Genomic DNA, 27,262 nt, shown 5'->3' on the forward strand with positions numbered 1-27,262 from the left:
GGAATTTGTCTTTGGTGCATATGCTCTCAGTGTACCTAAAAGAAAGATTGTCCAGAATGTAAATCTGAGGCTAGAACAACTTCTGCTTATGGAGACCTCACCTACAAAAAGATACTGTATTGACAAAATTGAACGGGTCCAAAGACGGGCTACAAGAATGGTGGAAGGTCTTAAGCATAAAACGTATCAGGAAAGACTTAATGAACTCAATCTGTATAGTCTGGAGGACAGAAGGAAAAGGGGGAACATGATCGAAACATTTAAATATGTTAAAGGGTTAAGTAAGGGAAGTGGTTAAGGAGGGAAGTGTTTTTAATAGGAAAGTGAACACAAGAACAAGGGGACAAAATCTGAAGTTAGTTGGGGGAAAGATCAAAAGCAACATGAGAAAATATTACTCTACTGAAAGTGTAGTAGATCCTTGGAACAAACTTCCAGCAGACGTGGTTGGTAAATCCACAGTCACTGAATTTAAACATGTCTAGGATAAACATATATCCATTGTAAGATAAAATACAGGAAATAGTATAAGGGCAGACTAGATGGACCATGAGGTCTTTTTCTGCCGTCAGTCTTCTATGTTCCTATGTTTCTATGGGTTTCAATTCATTCCTCCACCGGCTCTCTGGTTTTGGAAAATGAAAAAAAAAAATTGATACCTGGCATCCCCACCCCTTCTGTCCTTTGATCTTGTTTTGCATGCTGCCAAAAATCTTAAAATAGCTCCGATCTTAGTTGAGCTGGAATTGTTACCTTAGGGCAGCTTGATTCTTAAGGAAGCTTTTCAGCATCCTTTTTGGTTTTAGAGGCTTTGGTCTGCTGCTCTGCTGTTTACCTTCAGGATCATGGGCTGGCTTGGGAAACGTCCATCTCCAGCCTTTTGCAGGTTGGCAGTTTCTTTTACAAGTTGATTGCTTTGGCCACCCGTTTACAATAATGGATGAAACGGAGCATGCTTGCTCAGTGCTAAAATCTGCATATAGATATTGCTTCAGGATGGAAAAGGTGAAACCCTAGAGACAATAGATGCTGATCCTTATATACCTCTAGCAGTTCTTGAATAGCTTTTTAGCTTTACATGCTCAGTTTCTACCCTGGAAAAGAGAGATTTTCTCCTTTAGCCAAAACTACAAAATGTATTAGCCAAAATGACAAAATGTATTAGCCAAAACTACAAAATGTATTAGCCAAAATGACAAAATGTATTAGCCAAAACTACAAAATATATTAGCCAAAACTACAAAATATATTAGCCAAAACTACAAAATATATTAGCCAAAACTACAAAAAATATTAGCCAAAACTACAAAATGTATTAGCCAAAACTACAAAAAATATTAGCCAAAACTACAAAAAAATATTAGCCAAAACTACAAAAAATATTAGCCAAAACTACAAAATGTATTAACCAAAACTACAAAGTATATTAGTCAAAACTACAAAATGTATTAGCCAAAACAACAAAATGTATTAGCCAAGACGACAAAATGTATTAGCCAAAACTACAAAATGTATTAGCCAAAACTACAAAATGTATCAGCCAAAACTTCAAAATGTATCAGCCAAAACTACACAATGTATCAGCCAAAATGACAATATGTATTAGCCAAAACTATAAAATATATTAGCCAAAACCACAAAATGTATTAGCCAAAACTACAAAATATATTAGCCAAAACTACAAAAAATATTAGCCAAAACTACAAAGTATATTAGCCAAAACTACAAAGTATATTAGTCAAAACTACAAAATGTATTAGCCAAAACTACAAAATGTATTATTTATTTATTTATTTTATTATTTATTTATTATTTAGATTTGTATGCCGCCCCTCTCCGCAGACTCGGGGCGGCATACAAATCTAAATAATGTATTAGCCAAAACTACAAAATATATTAGCCAAAACTACAAAAAATATTAGCCAAAACTACAAAGTATATTAGTCAAAACTACAAAATGTATTAGCCAAAATGACAAAAATTATTAGCCAAAACTACAAAATGTATTAGCCAAAACTACAAAAAATATTAGCCAAAACTACAAAATGTATTAGCCAAAATTACAAAATGTATTAACCAAAACTAAAAAACATTGTGGCCCTTTAAATAATAATAGCCTGTGTCTGGCTTTTCTCTGCCTCATTTTCTTCTTGTTTACAATTCTTTCTCTCCTTCCCACGAGACATGTTATGTGCGTTGGCAATGTTAAGTCTGGAAGAATTAGATTATAAATCCACAAAAGCCTAGGCTAGCAGGTTGTCCTGAGTTTTTTAAAAGTGCCATTTGTTGTGCGAAGGGACGGCCAATTTGGTAGGGTTGGTACGGTACACGTAAGTTCATCCCAGTCCAATTCTCCAGAAGGATATCACGTCTCTCCCCAACAAAGGGGATTGTAATTTTGCGTGGCGTAAAAGTAGCTGGCTTCCCATGAATGCCACACTCTCCTTTTGCTTGTTTTCACCTTTAAAAAAAAATGCTTTGATGCCTTTGAAAATCAGTCCTGATTCCTGGCAATTTCCTGACAAGTCCCTGCAGTTTTCTTGACAATGTTTTACAGAAGTGAATTGCCATTTCCTCCTTCTACGTGCTGAGAAAGTGACTGGTTTTAGTCCCCTGTTCTGTTGAGCTCTCTGGTAGAATCCTCCCAAAAATGCACAGATACAATTTCAAACACACACACGTTTGAAAATTCAAAACAATGTTCTTTATAATGAAAATTCACTTAAACTAAGCCCTATTTTGGGATAGCAAAGAGCACTTGTCTCCAAACAAAACTGGTAATTTGTACAAGTTCCTTATCAGTTCTGTGATACTTAGCTTGCAGCTGTGAGGCAATTCACAGTCCTTCTTTGTTCACAAAGTGAAACACACTTTGCCCTGGTTTAGTTTCAAAGCGGGGAAAAATCAGCACACAAAAGGTCAAAGTCAGTAAAGCAGTAAAGTCAGTAAAACACAACGATCAGATAATCCTCCACAATGGCCAAACCCATTATGGCAGCCCCACCCAACCACAGGTGGCCTCATTTTCTTTGATAATAATCTCTCAGTTGTTGTTGCCTATGCATCGCCCTCCGCATGGGTGGCTGTATCATTAACTCTTGTTCTGAATCCAAGGAGGAGCTAGATAATTGATCTCCTTCTGAGCTGTCTGCCCCACTCTCCTCCTCCCTGTCACTCATGTCTTCTTGGTCAGAGGAGCCTTCATCAGCAGATTCCACCGGGGGCAAAACAGGCCTGCAGCATGTGGATGTCTCCCCCACATCCACAGTCCTTGGGGCAGGAGCTAGGCCAGAGCTAACCACAACAGTCCCCCAACTGGCTTTGTGCCTAAGATGAGTCTGGTATTCACAATCTCTTGGTTTCTAATAACCGTTACCCTAAACTGGCTCTGTATTTGTTTAATTAACCCAGCATTTTGTTTTCAGCTAGAGAGCATCTTTCCAAGCCTGCTGGAATGTACCGTACCTTACATATCAGTTCCAGTCTAAATCTTTTAACTGGAAACAGAAGGAAAGAACCTGGAGATCAGTTGCACAACTGCTGTCCGGTTATTGGTGCTAGATTAGAAATTTGTAAAACTTCCTCCCTGGAAACATGACGTTCTGAAGATTTAGAGATTATTCAGGTCAGGGATGAAATCCAGCAGGTTCTGACAGGTTCTGGAGAACCAGTAGCAGAAATTTTGAGTAGTTCGGAGAACCGGCAAATACTACCTCTGGCTGGCCCCAAAGTAGGTAGGGAATGGAGATTTTGCAGTATCCTTCCCCTGGAGTGGGGAGGGAATGGAGATTTTGCAGTATCCTTTCCCTGCCACGCCCACCATGCCATGCCCACCAAACCACACCAGGCCCACCAAGCCACACCCACAGAACTGGTAGTAAAAAAAATTGGATTTCACCACCAATTCAGGTACTTGGTTATCATCAAATTTTATAGCTTGAGCCGGGGTGGCGCAGCAGGTAGAGTGCTGTACTGCAGGCCACTGAAGCTGACTGTAGATCTGTAGGTCAGCGATTCAAATCTCATCACTGGCTCAAGGTTGACTCAGCCTTCCACCCTTCTGAGGTGGGTAAAATGAGGACCGGATTGAATGAATGAATGAGTGAATGAATGAATAAATAAATAAATAAATAGCTATTGCCTTTCTTCCCTTTCTCTCTAGAAAAGATAAATAATTCCAATTGTTGCTTCCCATTTTGCTACTGGAAACCAGTTCCCCCCCCCTCCAGTTCTTCCAAAGGAAGCCTACTCATTGTTTCAAGAGTTTTGCCTGCTGAATTGATCAACGGACCCTTCAGATCAGTGGTTCTCAAATTTTCTAATGCCGCGACAGTTCCTCATGTTGTGGTGACTCCCAACCCTAAGTCTAGCGCCAATTCTCCCAACAGAGCTTTAAGTTGATCGGCAGGAAGGTCAGAGGGACACCCCCACTGTAAATGCCTAATTGGTCGGATTGTAAAAATATGTTCCAAGGCGACAGAATAGAAGCTTTAGTTCCTAACACTGTGGGAAATTTATCTTTTCCCATGATCTTAGACGATCCCTGTGAAATGGTCGTTTCATCCCCAAAGGGGTTCTGACCCCCAGGTTGAGAACCAGTGCTTTAGATACTAGCCCTTGTATTGCATGAAAATTACATGATTTTAAATATGAGATTTACCATGGTTGTTTTTTTTCAGCGGCGTAGAATATGCTGCAAAGAATTCTTCTGTCCAATTATTCCCCCTGCCCCTTTTTTGCTTGCTTTTGGCATTATGTAACAGAAATGTATGAACCAACCGAAGACAAAAAGGTTCTTCTGTTTTTCAGAGTGCCTTTAAATATCCTGCCAAATTAGGTCATTTGTTCTTTTTACGGTTTGCAAAGAAAGAGATAAGCAGAAAAAGATGAGTACTGTTCTACAAAGGATAAGCAGTCACAGGATAACGTTCTGCCCAAACATTCATTATGCCGACTCTGCTTGGCAGGGATGGAAAACGGTTTAAGTATGCACATCTCTAGAATTTTAGAACAGACATTTGCAGGAGTTGGAAGCTATTGATGCACACAAGCATTATGCAAAAAGCTTTGCATGAAAATCACCAGTACTTTTCCTATGATTGCTTGGGCTCTAGTCTGAAACTGAATCCCAGAGAAATTTGCAGAGAGTGGTAAGATATTCACCTCGTTTATCCCGGAGTCTTCCAGACATGTTTAACTTCAGCTTTCTATTTCCCAACTCCCCATGGATCAGGATGGATTCTGCTTTGGATTCTGTCCCTAAATCTCTTGGAGCTCAGTTTGAATCCAGGTAGCTCCAAAGAGCAATCCGGGTTTTTTGAGATCAGTATATAAATTTAATCTATATCTCCCATTCTAATACTAACCAGGTCTAGTCCCTTTTATTTATGATCCTGATAATATTTCCTGGCAAATACGTTTTGTTAGTAGCAATAGCACTTAAGACTTATGTACCAGTTTACAGCCCTCTCTAAGCAGTTTACAGAGTCAGCATATTGCCCCCAACAATCTAGGTCAGTGATGGTGAACCTTTCCTCCCCCAGGTGCCAAAAGATTATGTGTGCATGCTATTGCATATGTGTGAATGCCCACACCCATAATTCAATGCCTGGGAGGGCAAAAACAGCTTCCCCTGCCCCCCAGAGGCCCCTGGAGGCCAGAAACAGCCTCTTTCCCAACTTCTGGTGGTCCCAGTAGGCTTGTGTTTCTCCCTCTCTAGGCTCCAAAGGCTTCCCTGGAGCCGGAGGAGGGTAAAAACACCCTCCCCATCCCTTAGGAGGCTCATTGGAAGCCAAAAATGCCCTCCTAGAGTCTCTGTGTGAGCTAAAAATCAGCTGGCCAGCATACACATGCATATTGGAGCTGAGCTAGGGCAATGGCTCGTGTGCCAGCTGTGGCACCCGTGCCATAGGTTTGCCATCACTGATCTAGATCTTCATTTTACCAACCTGGGAAAGATAGAAAGCTGAGCCAATCTTGAGCTGGTGAGAACCAAACTGCTGGCAGTCAGCAGAATTAGCCTGCAATGCTGCCTTCTAACCACTGCACCATCACGGCTCTTGGTTGCATGCCTTATTGCAGTGATGGTGAAGCTACGGCAAGCGTGCCGCAGGTGGCACGTGGAGCCATTCCTGAGGACATGCGAGGCTTTGCTCTGTGTCAGCCTCAGCGTGTATGTGCGTGTTGGCCAATTGATTTTCGGCCTTCTATACGGCTGTTTTTCGCCACCTTACAGTTCAGGAAGGCCATCTGAAGCGTGGGGACAGTGAAAAATTGCCCAACAGCCCAACCGGAAGTTCGTTTTCAAACTTTCAGTTGGCTGGTTTGGCCATTTTTAACCCCACAGGCTTCAGGAGGCTTTCCTGAACTCTGGGGAGAGTGTGGGGGGATTGTGCACATGCAGGGGGCAGCACACATGCACAGGGCGAATGGCATTGCATTATGGGTCTGGGCACACACACATGCTATCTTGCACTCGCACCTTTTGGCACCCTCGCCAAAAAAGGTTCATTATCATTATCATTATCATTATCATTATCGTCATCATTAATTAGATTAGTATGCCACCCCTCTCCGAAGACTCGGGGCGGCTCACAACAACAAAAACAGTACAAATTCAATAATTAAAACCGTTTAAAACCCTTAATATAAAAAACAGTCATACATCTCAGACAAACCATACAAAAAACGGAAACGGCCCAGGGGAATCAATTTCCCCATGCCTGACGACAGAGGTGGGTTTTAAGAAGTTTAAGAAAGGCAAGGAGGGTGGGGGCAATCCTAATCTCCAGGGGGAGTTGATTCCAGAGGGTTGGGGCCACCACAGAGAAGGCTTTTCCCCTGGGTCCCGCCAGACGACATTGTTTTGTCGACGGGACCCGGAGAAGCCCGACTAGTCGCTGGGATTCATGTGGCAGAAGGCAGTCCCGAAGATATTCAGGATAATTGCCTTATCGGAACTTGATGACACTTGAGGTTCCATTAAAGATTTCAGATTTCACTAGGATTTCAGCCAATTTTTAATCCACCATCAACCTGACCTTGTAGCTACTGTGTTTCCCCGAAAATAAAATCCTGTTTTATATTTTTTTGAACCCTGATTAAGTGTTTGGCCTTATTGCCTTATTGCCATTGCACCGATTGGGCTTATTATTAGGGGATGCCTTATTTTGGGGGGAAACAGGATACCTATGCACAGTAATGGGCAGCCAAAATTTTTACTGCCACATTGTGGGTGTGGTTTATTTTGTGAGTGTGGCTTAATAGTCAGGTGATTGGGTAGGAGTGGCTTGCCGTCCATGTGATCAGGTGGGAGTGGCTTGAACAATAATCATCGCTCAAGTGAACTGTTAAGTCCTCAACTTACAACCTTACCAGAGTCGATCGCTGGGGTGATAATTTGCTTACTGTTTCCTGCGCTCTCCTTGCTGGGTCGCCCTCCCACCTCAGGCTGGGTAGCTAAGCAAATGGATGCTGCCAGAAGCATAAATGCTGCCAGCGCCGCTTCCACCTACGCCTTCTGCTTGCACCTCAGGCAGGAGGTGGCCACGTGAGGCCAGAGGGGAGCCAGGCAGGAGAGAGGGAAGCTCGTCCAAGACCAGGAAGGAGGAAAGAGGAAAAAAGCAAGGAGCACAGGAAGTGACTGCCGGCAGTCAGCGCATCTTCATTTCCACCGGTGGAACTGCGTTCCACCCCAGCCTGCCTGATGCCCACCCCTACCTATGCACAGATTGAATTTCTGGACAATTATTTAATTTTAGAGCAACTACAAAACGGTAATAAACACACACTGTATAGTGCAATCATATTTTGGTACTTGATTGCTTCAAAACCTGTCAAATTGGGTATTCAGTATGTTTTGAAGCTGCAATCTTGTCCCAGAACTTATTTTATTTTTGGTAGTGGCAAAGAAAAACATGCTGATACAGGCTGCCTTGTGACTCTCTATTTCTTCCGGCCAAAATAGCAGGACATGTATTAAGTCATGTGGTTTTCTCAATACTCCTGGGTTTCTGGAACAAATTACTGACGGATACCAAAATATGATTGTATATCCAAACTGCTAAATGCTAAGCCTATATCACAACTCAATATATATTATGCACATCAGGTGATAAATCTACATTTGTTTCAATATTTTTAATATAAATTTTCATTAATTTTTTTTTACAAAGATCATAAAAGCTAGGAAAAAGAAGGAGAAAAAAAAATCAAAAGTGCAGAAAGATAAAAGAAAAAGGGTAGAAAGAAAAAACTTCAGATTTTCTTTCTGACAAATTAATTTAATTGCAATTAATTTTTTATCTTTTATTCTACGATTACAAAAGAAAGCTAAACATTTTATCGATTTTTAAAAAATCATCAAAATCACAAATCATAAGTGCACTTTTTCATTTTATATATATAAAAAAACTATAATCAGTCTCCAGTCATCCATAAACATAGCAATTGTTTTCTCTCTACGCAAAGAATTTAATTTATCTATCTCTTCAAGTGCCATCATCTTCACCAACTAATACTCTGTTTTGAACTTTTTCACTTTTCAGCATATAGTGGTCTTGCTGAAACTTATTGTAGTAAATGCAAGGAGGTAGCAGTTGCAAGCAACACTATTTTATTTTGCAAGCTGTCACCAATACTCTATTAGTGCTTTAAACAATTAGGCACGAAGAAGTAAATGAAAGTGTGGGTGGCTGTAACTATATTTTCCCTTGTTCAGTAGGTGTGGTTTGACAGCCGTTACTTTTCCCCCGCTTAGAATAAGGTGGCCAATCAGCTCCCCTTATTCAAATCTCAACTTTGGTAACCTTTACAGTATTAAAATATTTACATATTAAACACTTATCATATCATAAAGTTCCATGATTTCCCCCCTAGTGGCTTATCCAGTAGTGCAAAGGCTTTGATTTCAGTTGATTTTGGAATCAAGTCCCTCCAAGGATTCGTTCCACCCCCACCCTCTTGGCCTTCCGCAAGGCTTTAAGAACTCACCTTTGCCGGCAGGCCTGGGGCCGTTGAGTGTCAACACCCAGCTCCGACCCGATGATATGAAAGTATAATTTATGATGGGGTGAATGTGGATGACTGCTTTTTAGAACTGGGGTTTTAGATTATGTTTTAAGTTTAGATTTCTTATATGTTCTGTTTTTTTTGTATTTATCTTCGCTGTGAGACGCCCTGAGTCTACGGAGAAGGGCGACATAGAAATCTAAATAATAAATTATTTATTTATTTATTTATCTATCTATCTATCTATCTATCTATCTATCTATCTATCTATCTATCTATCTATCTATCTATCTATCTATCTATCTATCTATCTATTGGATTTGTATGCCGCCCCTCTCCAGAGACTTGGGGCGGCTAACAGCAATAATAAGACAGCATACAATAATAATCCAATAATAAAAATGATTAAAAACCCATTAATATAAAAACCAAACATACATACAGACAGACATTCCATGCATAAAATTGTAAAGGCCTAGGGGGAAAGAGTATCTCAATTCCCCCATGACTGGTGGCAGAGGTGGGTTTTAAGTAGCTTACAAAAGGCAAGGAGGGTGGGGGCAATTCTAATCTCTGGGGGGAGTTAGTTCCAGAGGTCCGGGGCCGCCACAGAGAAGGAATGCCTGAGGAGCATTTGGCAAAAGTTCAGGTTCGGGAGGCCGCTGAGAAGCCCTGCTGTCCGGCTGTCACCTTTTAAAACAGACGGGGGGCTTCTCGGCAGCCTCCTGAACGCCGAACCCAGAAGTTCGGGTTTGGCGTTCGGGTTCAGGAGGACGCTGAGAAGCCCCACAGCTGTTTCAAAAGGTGACAGCCGGGCGGTGGGGTTTTTTGCATTTTTTCCCCGTTGCACGGATTAATGGATTTTACATTGTTTCCTATGGGAAACAATGTTTCATCTTACGAACTTTTCATCTTACCAACCTCCCCCGGGAACCAATTAGGTTCGTAAGACGAGGTATTACTGTATATAAAAATAAATAAATAAATATATGGCCAGCTGATGAGGCCAGAATAAGGCCGAAATAGATCTATCCTAGTCTCCCTTAATTTTCAAACTCAGCAAAAACATGTGACATATACAGTATTTTGCTGAATTTTTAAAATTAAGGGAGACTAGGATAGCACTATTTCAGCCTTGTTCTGGCCTCATCAGATGGCCATACCCTTACTGGGATTTGATCCTGCAGCTTCTGCCTTGTAAGGCAGAGAATTAACCTCTAGTCTAGGCCACAGGATCTGATCCCTTCAGCTTTGTACCAGGGAGGGGCTATATGTTTTTGTTATATGTTAAATGGCCCTGGGTTGGGCTATATGTTAAATGTCCCTGGGTTAGGCCGAGAGGCAAAAAGGAAGTTCAATATACCAGGGAAATCGTATACAAAATAAATAGATCAATTTATATACATATACATACATATATATATATATATATATATTAAAAGAAAGAGAACCAAATGGCAGCAAATGCTCCTTTAATTAGTCTGAGAGAATCAAAAAAATAATCACACCCTGTGAAGAGGATGACATTTGGAAGGAAAAAAAGCACAGACTATTTTTGCTGCCTTTTTATAAAAAAAATATAATTGCTACTTGACCTTCAAAGTGCAGACTGTAATTGTTGCTTTGTATGAAATACCATCAATAAAGCAGTTCATCATGTTTAATAATACAGAACATGTCAAAGCCTTAATCATTTCAATGGAAGTTTAGGTCAAATTTCCCCAGCTTGGTGCTTTTCCAGGGATTTGGGCTTCGCCCTCTCTAATCTTCAACCTAAATGCCTACTGGTCATGTGGCTTTAGAATTATGAAAATTCCCAAAAAAAATATTGAGGGACTTGTTTGGAAAAGGCTGCCGTAAAACTTCATGAAATGCCCTTCTGGTATGTTGATAAAACCTCTGCTAAATGTCCAAATTTATGTTTGGTTTAAAAAGACTTCTTTATGTGGCTTGTGGAGAACCAGTTTCAAACTGCAACCTTGGCATGGCACGCATTCTTTTAAAAAGTGAACGAATGGCAAAAATGAAATGGTCTGATCAAGCTGTATTTCTGTATAATAATTTATTAGATTTGTATGCCGCCCCTCTCCGAAGACTCGGGACGGCTCACAACAATAATAAAAAACAATATCTCTGGTCGGTTGCAGTCGGTGTTAGTGGGGGGTCAAAGGTCGACCTCAAGGTTACTCCCTTGTGGACTGCCTCAGGAGTCGGTCCTCTCCCCCCTGCTATTCAATAGCTACATGAAACTGCTGGGTGAGATCATCCAGAGGCATGGAGTGAGGTATCATCAATATGCAGATGATACCCACTTGTACATCTCCACCCCATGTCCAGTCAACAAAGCAGTGGAAGTGATGTGCCGGTGTCTGGAGGCTGTTGGAATCTGGATGGGTGTCAACTGACTCAAACTCAACCCGGATAAGACGGAGTGGCTGTGGGTTTTGCCTCCCAAGGACAATTCCATCTGTCCATCCATCACCCTGGGGGGGGGGGAATCATTGACCCCCTCAGAGAGGGTCCGCAACTTGGGCGTCCTCCTCGATCCGCAGCTCACATTAGAGAAACATCTTTCGGCTGTGGTGAGGGGGAGCGTTTGCCCAGGTTCGCCTGGTGCACCAGTTGTGGCCCTATTTGGACCGGGATTCACTGCTCACAGTCACTCATGCCCTCATCACCTTGAGGCTCAACTACTGTAACGCTCTCTACATGGGGCTACCTTTGAAAAGTGTTCAGAAACTTCAGGTCGTGCAGAATGCAGCTGCGAGAGCAATCATGGGCTTTCCCAAATATGCCCATGTTACACCAACCGCAGTCTGCATTGGTTACCGATCAGTTTCCGGTCACAATTCAAAGTGTTGGTTATGACCTATAAAGCCCTTCATGACACCGGACCAGATTATCTCAGGGACCGCTGTTGTTAGCCGCCCCGAGTCTATGGAGAGGGGCGGCATACAAATCCAATAAATGAATGAATGAATGAATGAATGAATGAATGAATGAATGAATGAATAAATAAATAAATATTATAGCGAAACTAATCTAATATTAAAAAAGAAGCATATAAAACCCTATCATATTTAAAAACCAAACAACACATAGGTAAGTTTATGTACTATTTATTGAATACTTAATCGTTTTTTTAATTGTCCTTCCTTCTCTAGAACCTTAGTATGATCCTTAATTACTTTTAAAATAGGAAATAATTAAATAGTATGTTTTACCCATAAACACTTTAATCATTTGAATCATTCTATAGAACCTTTATAGCAATTCAAGAAAATTGAGCAACTTGCCTAATCTGTTATTGTACTGAACCTTGTGGGTTGAGTCCAACATCTGAAAATGTGACTGTGCTCCTCAACAAATCATGCTGTCTATCGTTTGTCCCTTTTGTGGCTGTTCAAATAATGTGACTTATTCAACTGAAAAAGAGTCCAAGCACCTATTTGAAAACTTACCTTACTAGTCGGTAAGCCACTCCCACCCAGTCACATGACCTTTAAGCCACCCCCCCAGTCACATGATTGTCAAGCCACTCCCACCTGGTCACATGGCCGGCAAGCCACTCCTGCCTGGTCACATGACCATCAAGCCACACCCACAAAATAAGCCACACCCACAGTGTGGCAGTAAAATGTTTGGCAGCCCATCACTGCACATGCTAGAGATGGGAGAATGCTTGTATGGATAATTGAAGTTATGCTTCAAACTGTTGCTGTGATATTACACTGGCAGAATGATCAGAATAGGGTTTTTTTCCTCAAGGCAAACGGTACCTCACTATTCTGGAGAGACTGGACTCTTCTCTTTATAGGAAGGAAGAAAGGAGAGAGGTGGGGGGAAAGAAGGAAGGAAGGGTTGGAAGAAATATGCATCTGGTTCAGTTCTAAGCCAGGAGAAAGGCACTGGAAACATGGAGTCCGATTGGAAAGATGGTTTGATAATGAAGCAGAAGCACAGGGGTGATTCTGGGCAGCTGACTACATGAGGTTGAGAGCAAGTGAGAAAGAGGTATTTATACCTTCTCTTGGGCTTTGCACTTGAACTTCCTGTTCCTATGCAAGAACGTATATTCTATTGGCTGTTGTAGGTGTTATCGCTAATTTTGCACATTGTCTGAGTCCCACATTTGGTTGAAGTTTGCTGGGTGATGCAATGTCCCTAGGTAATTGTGCCATGTAGTGAGTTCTGCTGCTAGATGGGTTAATCCTATTATATCCTGAACCTGGAGGGTCATGTCTTAATCCCATCACTCTGGAGCTGTCTTGTAGATAGGCTGGCCAGGTCTTTCTTAATATCGGCTGGGGGTGGGGTGCTGCTTTCTGTTTTTAAAACATGTTTCTTCTTTTATCCTCCAGGGAAATATACTATTCTGCCTTTTTAATATTTCTCAAGATATTTCATTGTTCTAGGAGAGGGACAGGTGCTAACTTTCTACGGAAGGAAGGAAGGAAGGAAGGAAGGAAGGAAGGAAGGAAGGAAGGAAGGAAGGAAGGAATTAGCCTTATTATATAGTAGAGTGAGCTCAGCCTATTGTAGAAATTGCCAAGAATTGACATTAATTTGTTAATTTGAAGCATGCTTGTGTAGTCGTATGTTGGAATGACTTTGGGGACTGGCATTGAGAGACACAGAATAGTCAGATCAGTGATAGCATAGCTCAGAGCTCCATTGTGGGTAGAGCAAGAGGCCGAGGAAGAGCACACCTTACGTTATCGAGCTGTGAAGGAGATGGCAGAATAGAATAGAATTCTTTATTGGCCAAGTGTGATTGGACACACAAGGAATGTGTCTTGGTGCATATGCTTTCAGTGTACATAAAAGTTTTCTATGATCCATCCACAGTTAACCTTACTTATTCTGAATGACTCTCAGCTACACAGTGACTTTTGCCCTTGATAACTATTCATTCAAATCCATGTTTGAACAAGCCTGGACTTAGAGCAGAAGATAAGCAGTGTCCACTGAGTTACTCTTGGGAACAACCCTTTACTCCTTCTTTTGCTGTGATGGGTGAATTAAGCTAGCACTTCCCCAGGGTATATTAAACTTGATAGAAAACATGACACATTTTGAAAGGTGAAAATTCTATGGGCCCAACCCAAAAATTGATTTCTTGCACAGTTTTTTAAAAAAAATACCTTTTGGAGAAAAGTTGGTTTGTATTGAATGTATGTGGGTAGGGAAATTTCAAATCTGTGTGCACATATTTATGTTTTTGTTCACTTGCTAGATCAATTCTTAAATAAAGCTCATCTGTCTGGAACCCACACTGCATATTAGACATTAATACAATTGAATGTGTCCAGAGATATTTCATGAGATGAGTCCTCTACTCCTCTGTTCACAACAGAATACCTTATGCCACAAGACTTGAAATTTTGGCCTTAGACAATTTAGAACTTCACCACCTTTGGTCTGACCAGTAATGGGCTCCTATGGGTACAGTCAGGTACGCGGAACCAATAGAACATTTTTGATTTTTTTTCTTTCCCCCCCTTCTTTGGTCTCGGTATGTTTTTCCTATCGCAGTAAATAAGATTGAATGTATATAATTTTAGAAGAGCTCTGTGTGTGTGTGTGTGTGTCTACAAGTCTACGGAGAGGGGCGGCATACAAATCTAATAAATAATAATAAAAATAATATAGTTTATATAGTAGATAATGTATATTTTTGTGTGCCTGTGTGTAATATGTATGCACACCTATGGCATATATACATAGAATTAAATAGTATATTTTGGATGTTCAGTATTAGTAAATAGATAGGGAAATTGTATCTCTTTGAGGCGAGGAGAGGCCTCAAACCCAAACCCTTGACGTGAGTGACATCAAATTGGCCACCTTTAAGCCAGGCACATGACCTTTAAGCCATCCCTAGTCATATGATTGTCAAGCCACTCCCAACTGGTCACATGGCCAGCAAGCCACACCCACAAAATAAGCCACGCTCACAATGTGGTAGTAAAATTTTTTGCTGTCTGATCTAAGCATAAAATAATCTGCTACAATTTCCTAATGAACACTTCAGCTTCAGCCAAAATAATACACAAGCACACAATAGATACAAACCTATGGTAAAGCACTCCAAATTCGATTGCAGAAAATACGACTTGTATTTCAACAGAGTTGTCAATGCCTGGAATTCATCACTACCTGACTCTGTGGTTTCATCCCCAAACCCCCCAAAACTTTCCCCTTAGCCTGTCTACAATTGACCTTACCCTATTCCTGAGAGGTCTTTAAGGCGTGTGCATAAGCGCACCAGCGTGCCTACCATGCCGGTCCTAACGTTCCCTTTTATTCGTATTCATAATTATGTTTTTATGTCTGTTATCTAATACAGTGTTCCCTTGACTTTCGCAGGGGATACGTTCCAAGACCGCCCGCGAAAGTCAAAGTAGAGATGCTCCATTTCTTTCCTTCCTTCCTCTCCCTCCTCCATTCCTGGTTTTACTTACCCCCAGAACCCACAGGGACAACGGGGCAGGAAGCAGGGTGCTTTGCTGCGCTCGCTGTGGCGGTGGTGGGCGGCAGTAAGGCTCGGCTTCAATTGGAGCGTATCAACGCTCCGAGAATTAAAGGGGTGGGCTTGGAAGGCTGGGGTGGAAACGGAGCTTTTATTTAAAGAAGCAGGATGGCTGAGGTGGAGGGGGAGAGGAGGAGAGTTAAAACACACAGTATTGTACATCAGGCAGTCCCAGAAAACCCTTGGTGTGCAAAAAAACCATGGAGTATTTTTTAAAATAATATTTTTTGAAAAACTGTGGTGTAGACTTTTCGCGAAGTTCGGACCCACGAAAATCGAGGGAACACTGTACAGTATATGCTTGTTGAAATATATAAATTTTTTTAAAAGATTAAACCTGACAGGTCAGGTCACACCATTCTGAAAAGAGTAGGAAATTGCAGGCGTCCCAGAAGTTTTGAAAATTGATTGCCGATTTTTTTTCCCTATACACAGAAGTCTTGTGTGAGGTTGCGGGTATCTGTGTGAGAAAGAAAAGCCAACAATTATTCTTTGACTTTACAGCTGGACCAATCCCTGCAGTGGCTCCCAGCAAAGGTTGCTGCCCTGCATACCAAATCCAGATTCAACTAGCCTCGTATCCTGAAAGCTTCATGTCTTTTTTTATCCAGTGGCCAGATGGTGGCTTTTATTCTTTCCACATCCCTGGCGGCAATCAGAAAATCAATTTATCGATCAAATGATGTTTTCTTGCTACTGCGGTGGCCTTTGGGCACACTGCTGATATTATTTTGCAGCTGATGTCATGGTTGATGCCAAATGAGAAAAATGTCATTGTCATAGCAGAGCCCAGCCTGTCTGTGATCGAAGCCAATATTCTTGCCATGCACTCTGAGTGGCATAGAGAAAGATTTTGTAGATGAGACCTGGCCCAGTCAATCGGACTCTGTTCATTTAGAAATATTCAAAGTACAGTGTTCCCTCGATTTTCGCGGGGGATGTGTTCTGAGACCACCCGCGAAAGTCGAATTTCCGCGAAGTAGAGATGCAAAAGTAAATACACAATTTTTGGCTATGAACAGTATCCCTTAACACTTTAAACCCCTAAATTACCATTTCCCATTCCCTTAACAACCATTTACTCACCATTATTACTGGTACTCACCATTGAATAAGAAACTTAGTGATCCTGATATTTATAAACATTATTATTTATTAACAATAATTATTATTTTTGTTATTTATTTGCAAAAATTATTAGTTTGGTGATGACGTATGACGTCATCGGGCGGGAAAAACATGGTATAGGAAAAAAACCCGTGAAGTGTTTTTTTATTAATATTTTTTTAAAAATCGTGGTATAGGCTATTCGCAAAGTTTGAACCAGTGAAAATCGAGGGAACACTGTATATAGGTAACTCTACTTTTCTGTGCTCTTTGACCAAGTAGGTTGGAAGTTGATTTGCCACAGGGATTTCTCTCTGGTTTGGTCCTACAGTACTAAACCACCTCTTTTTTTTAAAAAAAAAGATGGAATTTCAAGTTTCTCTTTGTCTAAAATGTTGATTGATTTCTTCTGGATTTTTTTTAAAAAAGAATGCAAAGAATGTTTTTCAAGCCATAAGTTTTTGTAGGGTTTTTTTCATTGCTCTACTTGCTCCGAATGTTTCTTTCCAGGCGCAAATGATGTTCCCAGCTCTTACTGGCTTGCAAGCTCTTTCATTGTTACTCTCTCCAAATAAAGTTTTTAAAAAGCCCTAACCAGGGCATAAAATAATGTGCTGGCCAAGGACGCCAGCCAGATGAATACCTGGTAAGCAGATTCTTTTCCCTATTTTCCTCCCCCAAAACTAAGGTGCATCTTATACTCCAGTGCATCTTATACTCCGAAAAATATGGTAGCTGATGATGACTTGGTGTTATGTGTGGACCAGTTCTGCATATCCTTTAGCAACACAAACTATTATTTAACCATGTTATTTATATCTGGGGTTCCTAAATAGCCCAAGGCTGTTTTCTATTTCAATATCTGTTGAACTGCATTTCATATGCTACCTATTTCTGCAGAATTTATTCGGAGATCCACATCAACCATTGAAGAATCCCTAGAAAAAGTTTATGTTGACTTTGGGCTTTTGATCGAAGACTTTGGTTTCAATTTTCAGCCAAGAAAATATAATGCACTTTTGGCATTGGCTGGCAATTCTCTTAAAGTGGTTTGAATTCAATGTGAGCAGTTTGTTCCAGGGAATATAGGAATATAGAGAGGTTTGTTTTCAAAGCAGAAAAAAGGATACTTGGATGGCTCTTTATGAACCATTGAAGAGGCTTATAGGAAAGCTTTGAAGAGTCTTATTTGTATTGAACTCCCACTATCAGCTGTTCAAGTTATGAAAGGTATGAAAAGAAATATTAGAACTCTGATTTATTGAGAGTGGCTATATAGGGTATAATATCAATATAGAGAAGACTGTAATATAAGAATATCAGTTTACAGTCAGAATAGAGATGGAAGGGACTTGCTTAAGAAGACCCAATATTAGTGATGGCGGACCTATGGCACAAGTGCCACAGGTGGCACACAGAGCATTTATCTGCTGGCACACGAGCCGTTGCCCTAGCTCAGCTCCAACGTGCATGTATGTGCCGGCCAGCTGATTTTTGACTCCCACAGAGGCTCTGGGAAGGTATTTTTGACTTCCTGAGAGCCTCCAGAGGGATGAGGAGAGCGTTTGTATCCTCCCATGGCTCCAGGGAAGCCTTTGGAACCTGGAGAGGGCGAAACGGGGCCCACTAGAAGTTGGGAAACAGGCCATTTCCAGCCTCCAGAGGACCTCCAGAGGGTGGGGGGAAGCTGTTTTTGCCCGCCCCAGGGATTGAATTGTGTGTGGGGACACTTGCGCACACGCACGCTCTTTCGGCACCCGAGGAAAGAAAGGTTTGCCATCATTGCCCTATATCATGGCGAACCTTTTTGGTTCATGTGCCAAAAGGGTGAGGATGCATGTGCTAGTATGCACACACATGCCCCTGCACATGTGCACAATCTCAGAGTCCTCGGAGAGGGGCGGCATATAAATACACTAACTAACTAACTAATTAACTAACTAACTAACTAACTAACTAACTAACTAACTAACTAACTAACTAACTAACTAACTAACTAAATCTCGGCCATGTGCACAGGCCTCACTGAAGCCTGGGATGGTGAAAAAATGGCCAAACAGGCAAACTGGATGTTTTGGAAAAATAGACTTCTAGTTTGCCCATTGTGCTGTTTTTCACACTTCCTGAAGCCCCGGAGTGCAAGAAACAGCACAATGGGCAAACCAGAAGTCTGTTTTCCGAACTTCCGGTTTGACCGTTGGGTGTTTTTTTTTGCACTCCTGGGCTTCGGGGAAGCTTTCCTAAAGCCTCCGGAGGGTGAAACGACCTCCCCAAAGCCAATAATCAGCCGGCTAGCACAGGCATGCATGCTGGAGTTGACATAGGGCAATGCCTCATGTGCCCTCTGATATGGCTTCATGTGTCACCTGTAGCACACGTGCCATAGGTTTGCCATCATGGCCCTATACCATTTCAGACAAGGCTTATTCTAAAAGTTCCCCGCCCCCAACAAACATCATCAATCCATCAGTGGTGTCATCTAGGTACAAAATTTTAATGTCAAATTTGTACATTTATCACCATTTTCTAAATACATCTCTATTTTTACAATTCAATTTAACTTATCTTCTATCAAAACATTTTCCTTCTTGCTTTATTTAATCTCATATCTCCTTGATGTGATAAATGATAAAAACACTTCCACATCTTATAATACTCTGATTATTCTTTTCCTTTAATTGCCATTGTTGGTCTATTCATTTCTGCACGTTCTAATATTTTCTTAATTATCTCTCCCTTTGTAGGGATTTTTCACGCTTTCCAATTTTGTGCAAATACAATTCTAGCTGCAGTTATTATGTGAATAATTAAATATTAATATATTTCTCTGACAAAACACCCAACAAAAACAGCTCTGGCTTCAAATCAGTATGTTGCTGTGTCATCTTTTCTAACCACATTTTAATTTGTGCCCAATACTTTCTCGCTTCTGCACAGGTCCACCACATATGATGCTCAGTCTCTTTTTAAACACCTCCAGTGATGAAGCACCCACACAACCTCTGAAGGCAAGACTTTCCACAAGTTAATTGTTCTCACTGTTAGGAAGTTTCTCCTTAGTTCCAATTTTTTTCAAGGCCCTCTCCATACCTCTTATATAGCAACAAATAAGGACTGCAATGGGACAAGTCAAGTGGCTCAGTTGCAAGATGCAGTTGATGTAGATGGGATAAAAATTGCAACTGGCCAATTAGATTCCCTTTGAGGGACCAATTGCATTCAGGGCATTCTGGGGATGCAAATTGTTCATCCTGGTATGAAGGATTGACCACTATTATGCCTGTGTTTCTATAAATTGTTGTGAGTGGTCCATGGCTGGCTCAGCTGGTCATGGACTTTGAGGAGGATGAACCAGGTTCATCTGGGTATCATAGGCCAGGTAGAGTGAGGGAGAGTTTATTGATTTGATTTGATTTGATTTGATTTGAGATTTGATTTGGTTTGGTTTGGTTTGGTTTGGTTTGATTTGATTTGATTTGATTTGATTTGATTTGATTTGATTTGATTTGATTTGTATGCCGCCCCTCTCCGAAGACTCGGGGCGGCTAACAACAATATAAAAATACAATGTAAACAAATCTAATATTAAAAACAATCTAAAAATTTAAAGAACCACTCATACATACAAGCATACCATGTATAAATTCTATAAGCCTAGAGGGAAGGGAAATTTCAATTCCCCCATGCCTGATGACAGAGGTGGGTTTTAAGGAGCTTGAGAAAGGCAAGGTGGGTGGGGGAAACTCAAGAGGCTGCAGATTCCCCAGCTGTGGTAAGGTTGGAGTCAGATGAAGAGGGGGATATTGTGACCCAATTATAGATGCAAGAGTAAGAAGGATGAGGGGGAGGCAAGAATATATTTAGTGATGTAGATCTAGGCATTGAATACTTCCATGTATAGCTCGTGATCACAGATGTTATAAAAGGGGGGGTGATGGGAAATCCCAATGCAGAAGTTGAACGTTCCCATATGGACAGAGAGAACTAGCAGCTAAAGGATCTCTCTCTCAAATCCTGCAATCCTGCATTCCTGGTTTTGGAGGCATTTGTGAGCACCTGTCAATGCGGAGACTTAATGACTTGAATTTATGACTTTCTTTTGGACTCTTGTTACCAGCTGGGCCGATAACAAGGGGTTTTTGCCAGTAGGACTGACATTCCTATGATTTCATTGCTGTTTCCAGCACCTTATTTGTAAATAGACAAATATACATAGTGACTTTGCTTTTGAGTCTTCATTGGAGCTTAATTATTGCTAATTAACCGGACTGGACAGAACAGAAATTAATCATAGTCTGTAGATTTGTTGCTGTTTTAATACATACTTAATCTGTGGTTTCTTGTAGAATGGAACATGAGGCCTCCCAGCTAGAAAAGCAGCACGTCCATCAGGTCTATGAAAGCACAGCCTCTTATTTCAACCACTTGCAAGGCAAAGCGTGGCCTCGCGTCCGGCAGTTTTTACTTGAACAGAAGCCTGGCAGCCTGATTGCAGATATTGGTAAGTTCTGGGTTCAAGATGGAGGAAAAGAAATGACAAGAGAATCACAACTGTGTGAAGAGCTCATAGGCAGAATGGCTGTTTGGGACGTGGGGAGGAGAACTATCAAGAATGGTGGAAGGTCTTAAGCATAAAACGTATCAGGAAAGACTTAATGAACTCAATCTGTATAGTCTGGAGGACAGAAGGAAAAGGGGGGGACATGATCGAAACATTTAAATATGTTAAAGGGTTGAATAAGGTTCAGGAGGGAAGTGTTTTTAATAGGAAAGTGAACACAATAACAAGGGGACACAATCTGAAGTTAGTTGGGGGAAAGATCAAAAGCAACATGAGAGAGCCAGGGTGGCGCAGCAGGTAGAGTGCTGTACTGAAGGCCACTGAAGCTGACTATAGATCTGAAGGTCAGCGGTTCAGATCTCATCACCGGCTCAAGGTTGACTCAGCCTTCCATCCTTCCGAGGTGGGTAAAATGAGGACCCAGATTGTGGGGGCAATAGCCTAGCTCTGTTCAAAAAAAGTGCTATTGCTAACATGTTGTAAGCCGCCCTGAGTCTAAGGAGAAGGGCGGCATAAAAATCGAATAAATAAATAAATAAATAAATAAATGAGAAAATATTATTTTACTGAAAGAGTAGTAGATCCTTGGAACAAACTTCCAGCAGACGTGGTTGGTAAATCCACAGTAACTGAATTTAAACATGCCTGGGATAAACATATATCCATCCTAAGATAAAATACAGAAAATAGTATAAGGGCAGACTAGATTGACCATGAGGTCTTTTTCTGCCGTCAGTCTTCTATGTTTCTATCAGACAAACCTCTTAATTCCTTGTTCTGAATTATATTGCCCACCAGAAGGTAGGTATTAGTTGACTGGTTTTTCTTATTTGGTCTCCTCAGATATAGAAAGCCAGAATAATCTCCTATGGTTCAAACTCTGTCTGAGAAAATGAACTTATTATCTGTGTAGTTTAGATCAACCTTGCCCCAACCTTGGCAACTTTAAGACTTCTCGGAGTTGAAGTACACAAGTGTTAAAGTTGCCAATGTTGGAGACACCTATTTTGGACCATATAGGACTGTGATGACGAACCCATGGCATGGGTGTCACAGGTGGCATGTGAAGCCTTATCTGCCGGCATGTGAGCCACTGCCCTAGCTCAGCTCCAGTACACATGTACGCACCAATTAGTTGATTTTTGGCTCTCAGTGAGTCTCTGGTTGGGCATTTTTGGCTTGCAGATGACCTCCTCTAGTATGTAATTTTTTTTGATGAATGAAGGCAATTAATCTCACATAAAAGTTCTCTTTTGTTTGCTTTAAGGTTGTGGGACTGGAAAATATCTTGACGTCAACCATCTAGTGTATAATCTTGGATGCGATTATTGTGGCTCCTTAGTAGAGATTGCAAGAAACAAAGGCTGCGAAGTGATGATCTGTGATAATCTACACCTCCCTTTTCGGGATCTGTGCTTCAACGCCATCATCTCCGTGGGAGGTAAGAGATTTTAATTGCCTAAACAGCTGATATGCATTAATATTTCCTAATTTACTTATTATTGGAAGATTTCATAATAGGAAGTCAGGTTTTTGTCAGTCCAATTTAGGGATTTTATATAAACATTCTTGAAAAACAACAAGAAAGGTGCATAAAAAAGAATATTCCAAGGATGTCATTTTCTGTGTCTAGCTAATTTATGAATCAGTCGGGTTTTTTTCCCATTGAGACAGCATCCAGGGTAGAGGGCTTCAAACTTGGCAACTTTAAGACTTGTGGACTTCCAACTCCCATAATTCCTCAACCAGCAAAGTCCGCAAGTCTTAAAGTTGCTAAGGTTGGAGACCCCTGATCTAGGACACATAAACAGGAAGTGAGGTTTTGCAAGAGAGAGTCAAAAACGTTACGGCTGCAAGTATGATTGCATAACTAAATCCCTTTGTAGAAATTACTGACACAGAGAAAACAATACTTTGTCCAGGTTGGAAATACAGTACATCTCTGGGATGAGCAGCTTCGTGGTTTGAAGCTCTGATTCTCTTGGACTCGCAGTTTCTTTTTTATAACAAAATTCTTGTGTGCACAGTTTTAATGGTTGACTTGCCCCAAGGATAGCTAACTAGTAACAGCATACAAATATACAGCATACAGATAAATCATGCTAAGCAAGCAGGTGAGCAAAAGCTAGCTAGAACAATAGAAGAGTTGGATAAGCAAGTAACCTTTACCCTAGATACACAGAAGGGTCTTAATTACCTTAAGTCATCAGAAGCCTGAATGAATAATTATTTCCTTAAACTAATCAAAGGAATGACCAGGCATGTAGGTTTAATCCTATCATATCCACAGAGGGCATTCCACATTCTTGTAGACATAGATAGTTAATCCACAGCCCTTCCCCTTCTTAGATGTGCCGTATGTCAGGACTTTTTTTGGCATTTTCCAGCAAAAATAAAATCGGAATCAGAATAGAGCTGTTAGTGGTCTTGTAGTCAAGCCCCCCTGCTCAAGAAGGAGATCCTATACCTTTTCAGACAAGTGACTGTCTAGTTACTTATCTGAAATGGTATAAAATCTGCTTGGGGACCCCTGAACCGGGGAAACACCCTCAGTAGGCTGAAAAGAACCAAGATTTGGAAATTTTAAGCAGAAATGTTTCTCTTCATTTTATTACCAATCTTTTTAAACTGCGCTTAAGCTAAGCAAATTTTGAATCTTGCAAAATAAAGCCCCATCAATGATTTATCTACACTTAGAAATGGGTGTGTGTGTTCTGTCGGGCTTTCTGATAGAATCCTCCCAAAAATTCACAGGTACAAATTTCAGACACACACACGTTTGAAAATTCAAAACAATGTTCTTTATAATGAACATTCACTTAAACTAAGCCCTCTTTTGGTATAGCAAAGAGCACTCGTCTCCAAACAAACTGGTAATTTGTACAAGTCCCTTATCAGTTCTGTGATACTTAGCTTGCAGCTGTGAGGCAATTCACAGTCCTTCTGTCACAAAGTGAAACACACTTTGCTCTGGTTTAGTTTCAAAGCAGGGAAAAATCAGCACACAAAAGGTCAAAGTCAGTAAAGCAGGCACGAAACACCACGATCAGATAATCCTCCACAATGGCCAAACCCACAGGCTGCTCTTTATAGAAGCCTCACTAATGACCACAGCCCCACCCAACCACAGGTGGCCTCATTTTCTTTGATAATAATCTCTCAGTTGTTGCTGCCTATGCATCGCTCTCCACATGCGTGGCTGTATCATTAACTCTTGTTCTGAATCCAAGGAGGAGCTAGAGAATTGATCTCCTTCTGAGCTGTCTGCCCCACTCTCCTCCTCCCTGTCACTAATGTCTTCTTGGTCAGAGGAGCCTTCATCAGCAGATTCCACCGGGGGCAAAACAGGCCTGCAGCATGTGGATGTCTCCCCACATCCACAGTCCTTGGGGCAGGAGCTGGGCCAGAGCTAACCACAACAGGGGGGGCGGACAGAATAATTTGCTTGGGCTTGGAAGGAGCAAGAGGAGGCAATGCTTTGTTGATTAGAGAGTGTGATATATCAGTAAGTTAAAGAGGTAAACTACTTGGGTACAAAGCGGGCAGGACTGAATTAGAAACAGCTGTAATTGTAAAACTGCAACAACATGTGTGTTTGGGAAAATGAGAAAATGTGAGGAGTGGAAAAATCTCTGAAAAAGTGGGGGGGAAACGTTAAGGGAACACATTGGAATCTAGGCTACAATATGCATTTCTTCCCATAAAAACTGGTATCTGCAAAGATGAAATGAGTTTATAGTGAATTAGACATGGTCATCTGAACCGTGGCAGTGCAATAGTTAGAATTCAGCATTGTAGGCTAACTCTGCCTGCTGTCAGCAGTTCAATTCTGACTGCCTCAAGCTTGACTCATTAACAGAGGGATAGAATCAAGATCACGTGAATTGTTAATAACACTTTATAAGGCCTTGGTAAGGCCACACTTGGAATACTGCATTCAGTTTTGGTTGCCACGATGCAAAAAGAATGTTGAGACTTTAGAAAAAGTGCAGAAAAGAGCAACAAAGATGATGATTAGGAGATTAGAGGCTAAAACATATGAAAAACAGTTGCAATAAATGGGCACGGCTAGTTTAATGAAAAGAAGGACCAGGGGAGACATGATAGCAATGTTCCAATATCTCAGGGGTTGCCACAAAGAAGAAGGAGTCAACGTATTCTCCAAAGCACCTGAGGGCAGAACAAGAAGCAATGGGTGGAAACTAAACAAGGAGCGAAGTAACTTAGAACTAAGGAGAAATTTCCTGACAGTTAGAACAATTAATCAGTGGAACAGCTTGCCTCCAGAAGTTGTGAATGCTCCAACACTGGAAGTTTTTAAGAAGATGTTGGATGTTTTTAAGAAGATGGTGTTTTTAAGAAGATGTCTGTCTGAAGTAGTGTAGGGTTTCCTGCCTAAGCAGGGGGTTAGACTAGAAGACCTCCAAGGTCCCTTCCAACTCTGTTGTTATTGTTATTGACTCAGCCTTTCATTGTGCTATTTCTGTTGATCTCCCATAAACTGAAAATAGAAGAATTAAACAAATTAATTAGGAGGCAATGGATTTTATGAGTTGGTTAGCCTTTGGGCCCCTAATAGCTGGCAATGCTGTTCTTCCATTTAATCATACAGTGTAGTTAATAGAAGCAAGAATTAATTTTGAAAATACTGAAAATGCTACCTAATGAACGATGCCTTGATACATGATTATAAAGACATATAATTCAAGATATGCCTATCCCTCTTCTTTTTTCAGTGATTCACCATTTCTCCACAAAACAAAGACGAATCCAGGCGATCAAAGAAATGGTCAGGGTGCTGGTCCCAGGTGGCCAAATGATGATTTACGTCTGGGCTATGGAGCAAAAAACCCGACATTTTGAGAAGCAGGACGTCTTCGTCCCTTGGAACAAAGCCTTGTGTTCCCGGATGTTTTCAGAATCCCATAAAACTGACACTGTGCCCCCTATAGAATCTGAGACGACACACTCAAAACCACCGACGGGTTCAAAATGCCGTCAGCCTGGCCCCTTTAATCACAAACCCCCTCTCAGATTGGGTAACTGCCTCACTGGATCCTGCTGCGTGAAAATTTCTGATGACGAAGAAAAGCGATTTTACGGTGCCCTGGGGAGATCTTTTCGTTCCTGGTTTTCCTCCAGGTCTCTTGATGAGTCTGCCTTAAGGAAGCAAAATGAAAAGGCGGATCCCTTGAAGGACGTGGCGGGATGGACAAGCAACGCCATTTCTGTTCAGCCCCTCAGGCACTGCAGCGTAGACTTAGGGGTGTGAGTCGGCGCTGCTCGAAGAACGACATCTAGATCGCTATGACGATGTGTTTACCAAGTGCGTGGCCTGTAAACAAATCCAGTGGCTGGCAGCGTCAGGGTCCCTGAGGAGTTTCGACGGGCACCCGGCTATCTTAGTCCAACACCGCAATGGGGAAACCTCGTTTCTCAGGAGTTCTGTGGAAACTGTGAAGAATAGCTGTAGCCATCAAAGCAGTGGTCACTCTTTTGCGGGAAGATCCTTCAAAAGGATTTCATCCGTTAGCTCTAGCGAGTCTGTGGTAGAATCCGCGGTGGCAGTAGGAGACTGTGCAGTTAATGGAGAGGACGCCAGAGCCTTTATGCGCTATTACCACGTTTTTCGCGAAGGGGAGCTGTGCTCCCTACTGGAAGAAAACGTTCCTGAGGTTCGCATAGTAAGTTCAAGCTATGACCATGGAAACTGGTGCATTATTGTGAAGAAAGCGATAAGCAAGAGCTGAACAGCGAGGTTTTCCAAAACCGCGACTGAAGGAACGCTAATACACTTCGCTAGCCTTTGATCACCCGTTCTGTGTGCACTGGTACAGTTTGAGTACAAAGATGCCGCTGTGAAAGAATAGCACTTAACGGTTTGTTGAAAAACGAGCCTTTTTTTTTTTTTACAAATGCCGATCTTCAGTTTATGTTGCTTTTAGGAAATTTGGGAGTGGGGCGTATATTTTAAAGCGTTTTATAAATAAAATTTTTTACAAGTGAAGGAAGGAGATATTTCTTCATTCCCCTTCCTCCCCCCGTCCACTGAA

The 27,262-nt window shown here is 41.3% G+C and overlaps 1 protein-coding gene across 1 annotated transcript in view; it reads left to right on the forward strand.

Moving 5' to 3' along the window:
* TRMT9B (tRNA methyltransferase 9B (putative)) overlaps positions 1-27,213 on the forward strand; it is a 28,624-nt gene extending 1,411 nt beyond the window's left edge. Inside the window, 4 exon segments of the mRNA XM_070756571.1 lie at positions 20,995-21,149; positions 22,477-22,650; positions 25,946-26,472; positions 26,474-27,213. Coding sequence (XP_070612672.1) covers positions 20,996-21,149; positions 22,477-22,650; positions 25,946-26,472; positions 26,474-26,959 — 1,341 coding nt within the window. The 5' untranslated portion in view covers position 20,995 and the 3' untranslated portion in view covers positions 26,960-27,213.
* The last annotated feature ends 49 nt before the right edge of the window (positions 27,214-27,262 follow it).

The sequence above is a fragment of the Erythrolamprus reginae genome, chromosome 7 (genome assembly GCF_031021105.1).
Source record: "Erythrolamprus reginae isolate rEryReg1 chromosome 7, rEryReg1.hap1, whole genome shotgun sequence".
NCBI classification, from domain to species: Eukaryota; Metazoa; Chordata; class Lepidosauria; order Squamata; family Dipsadidae; genus Erythrolamprus; species Erythrolamprus reginae.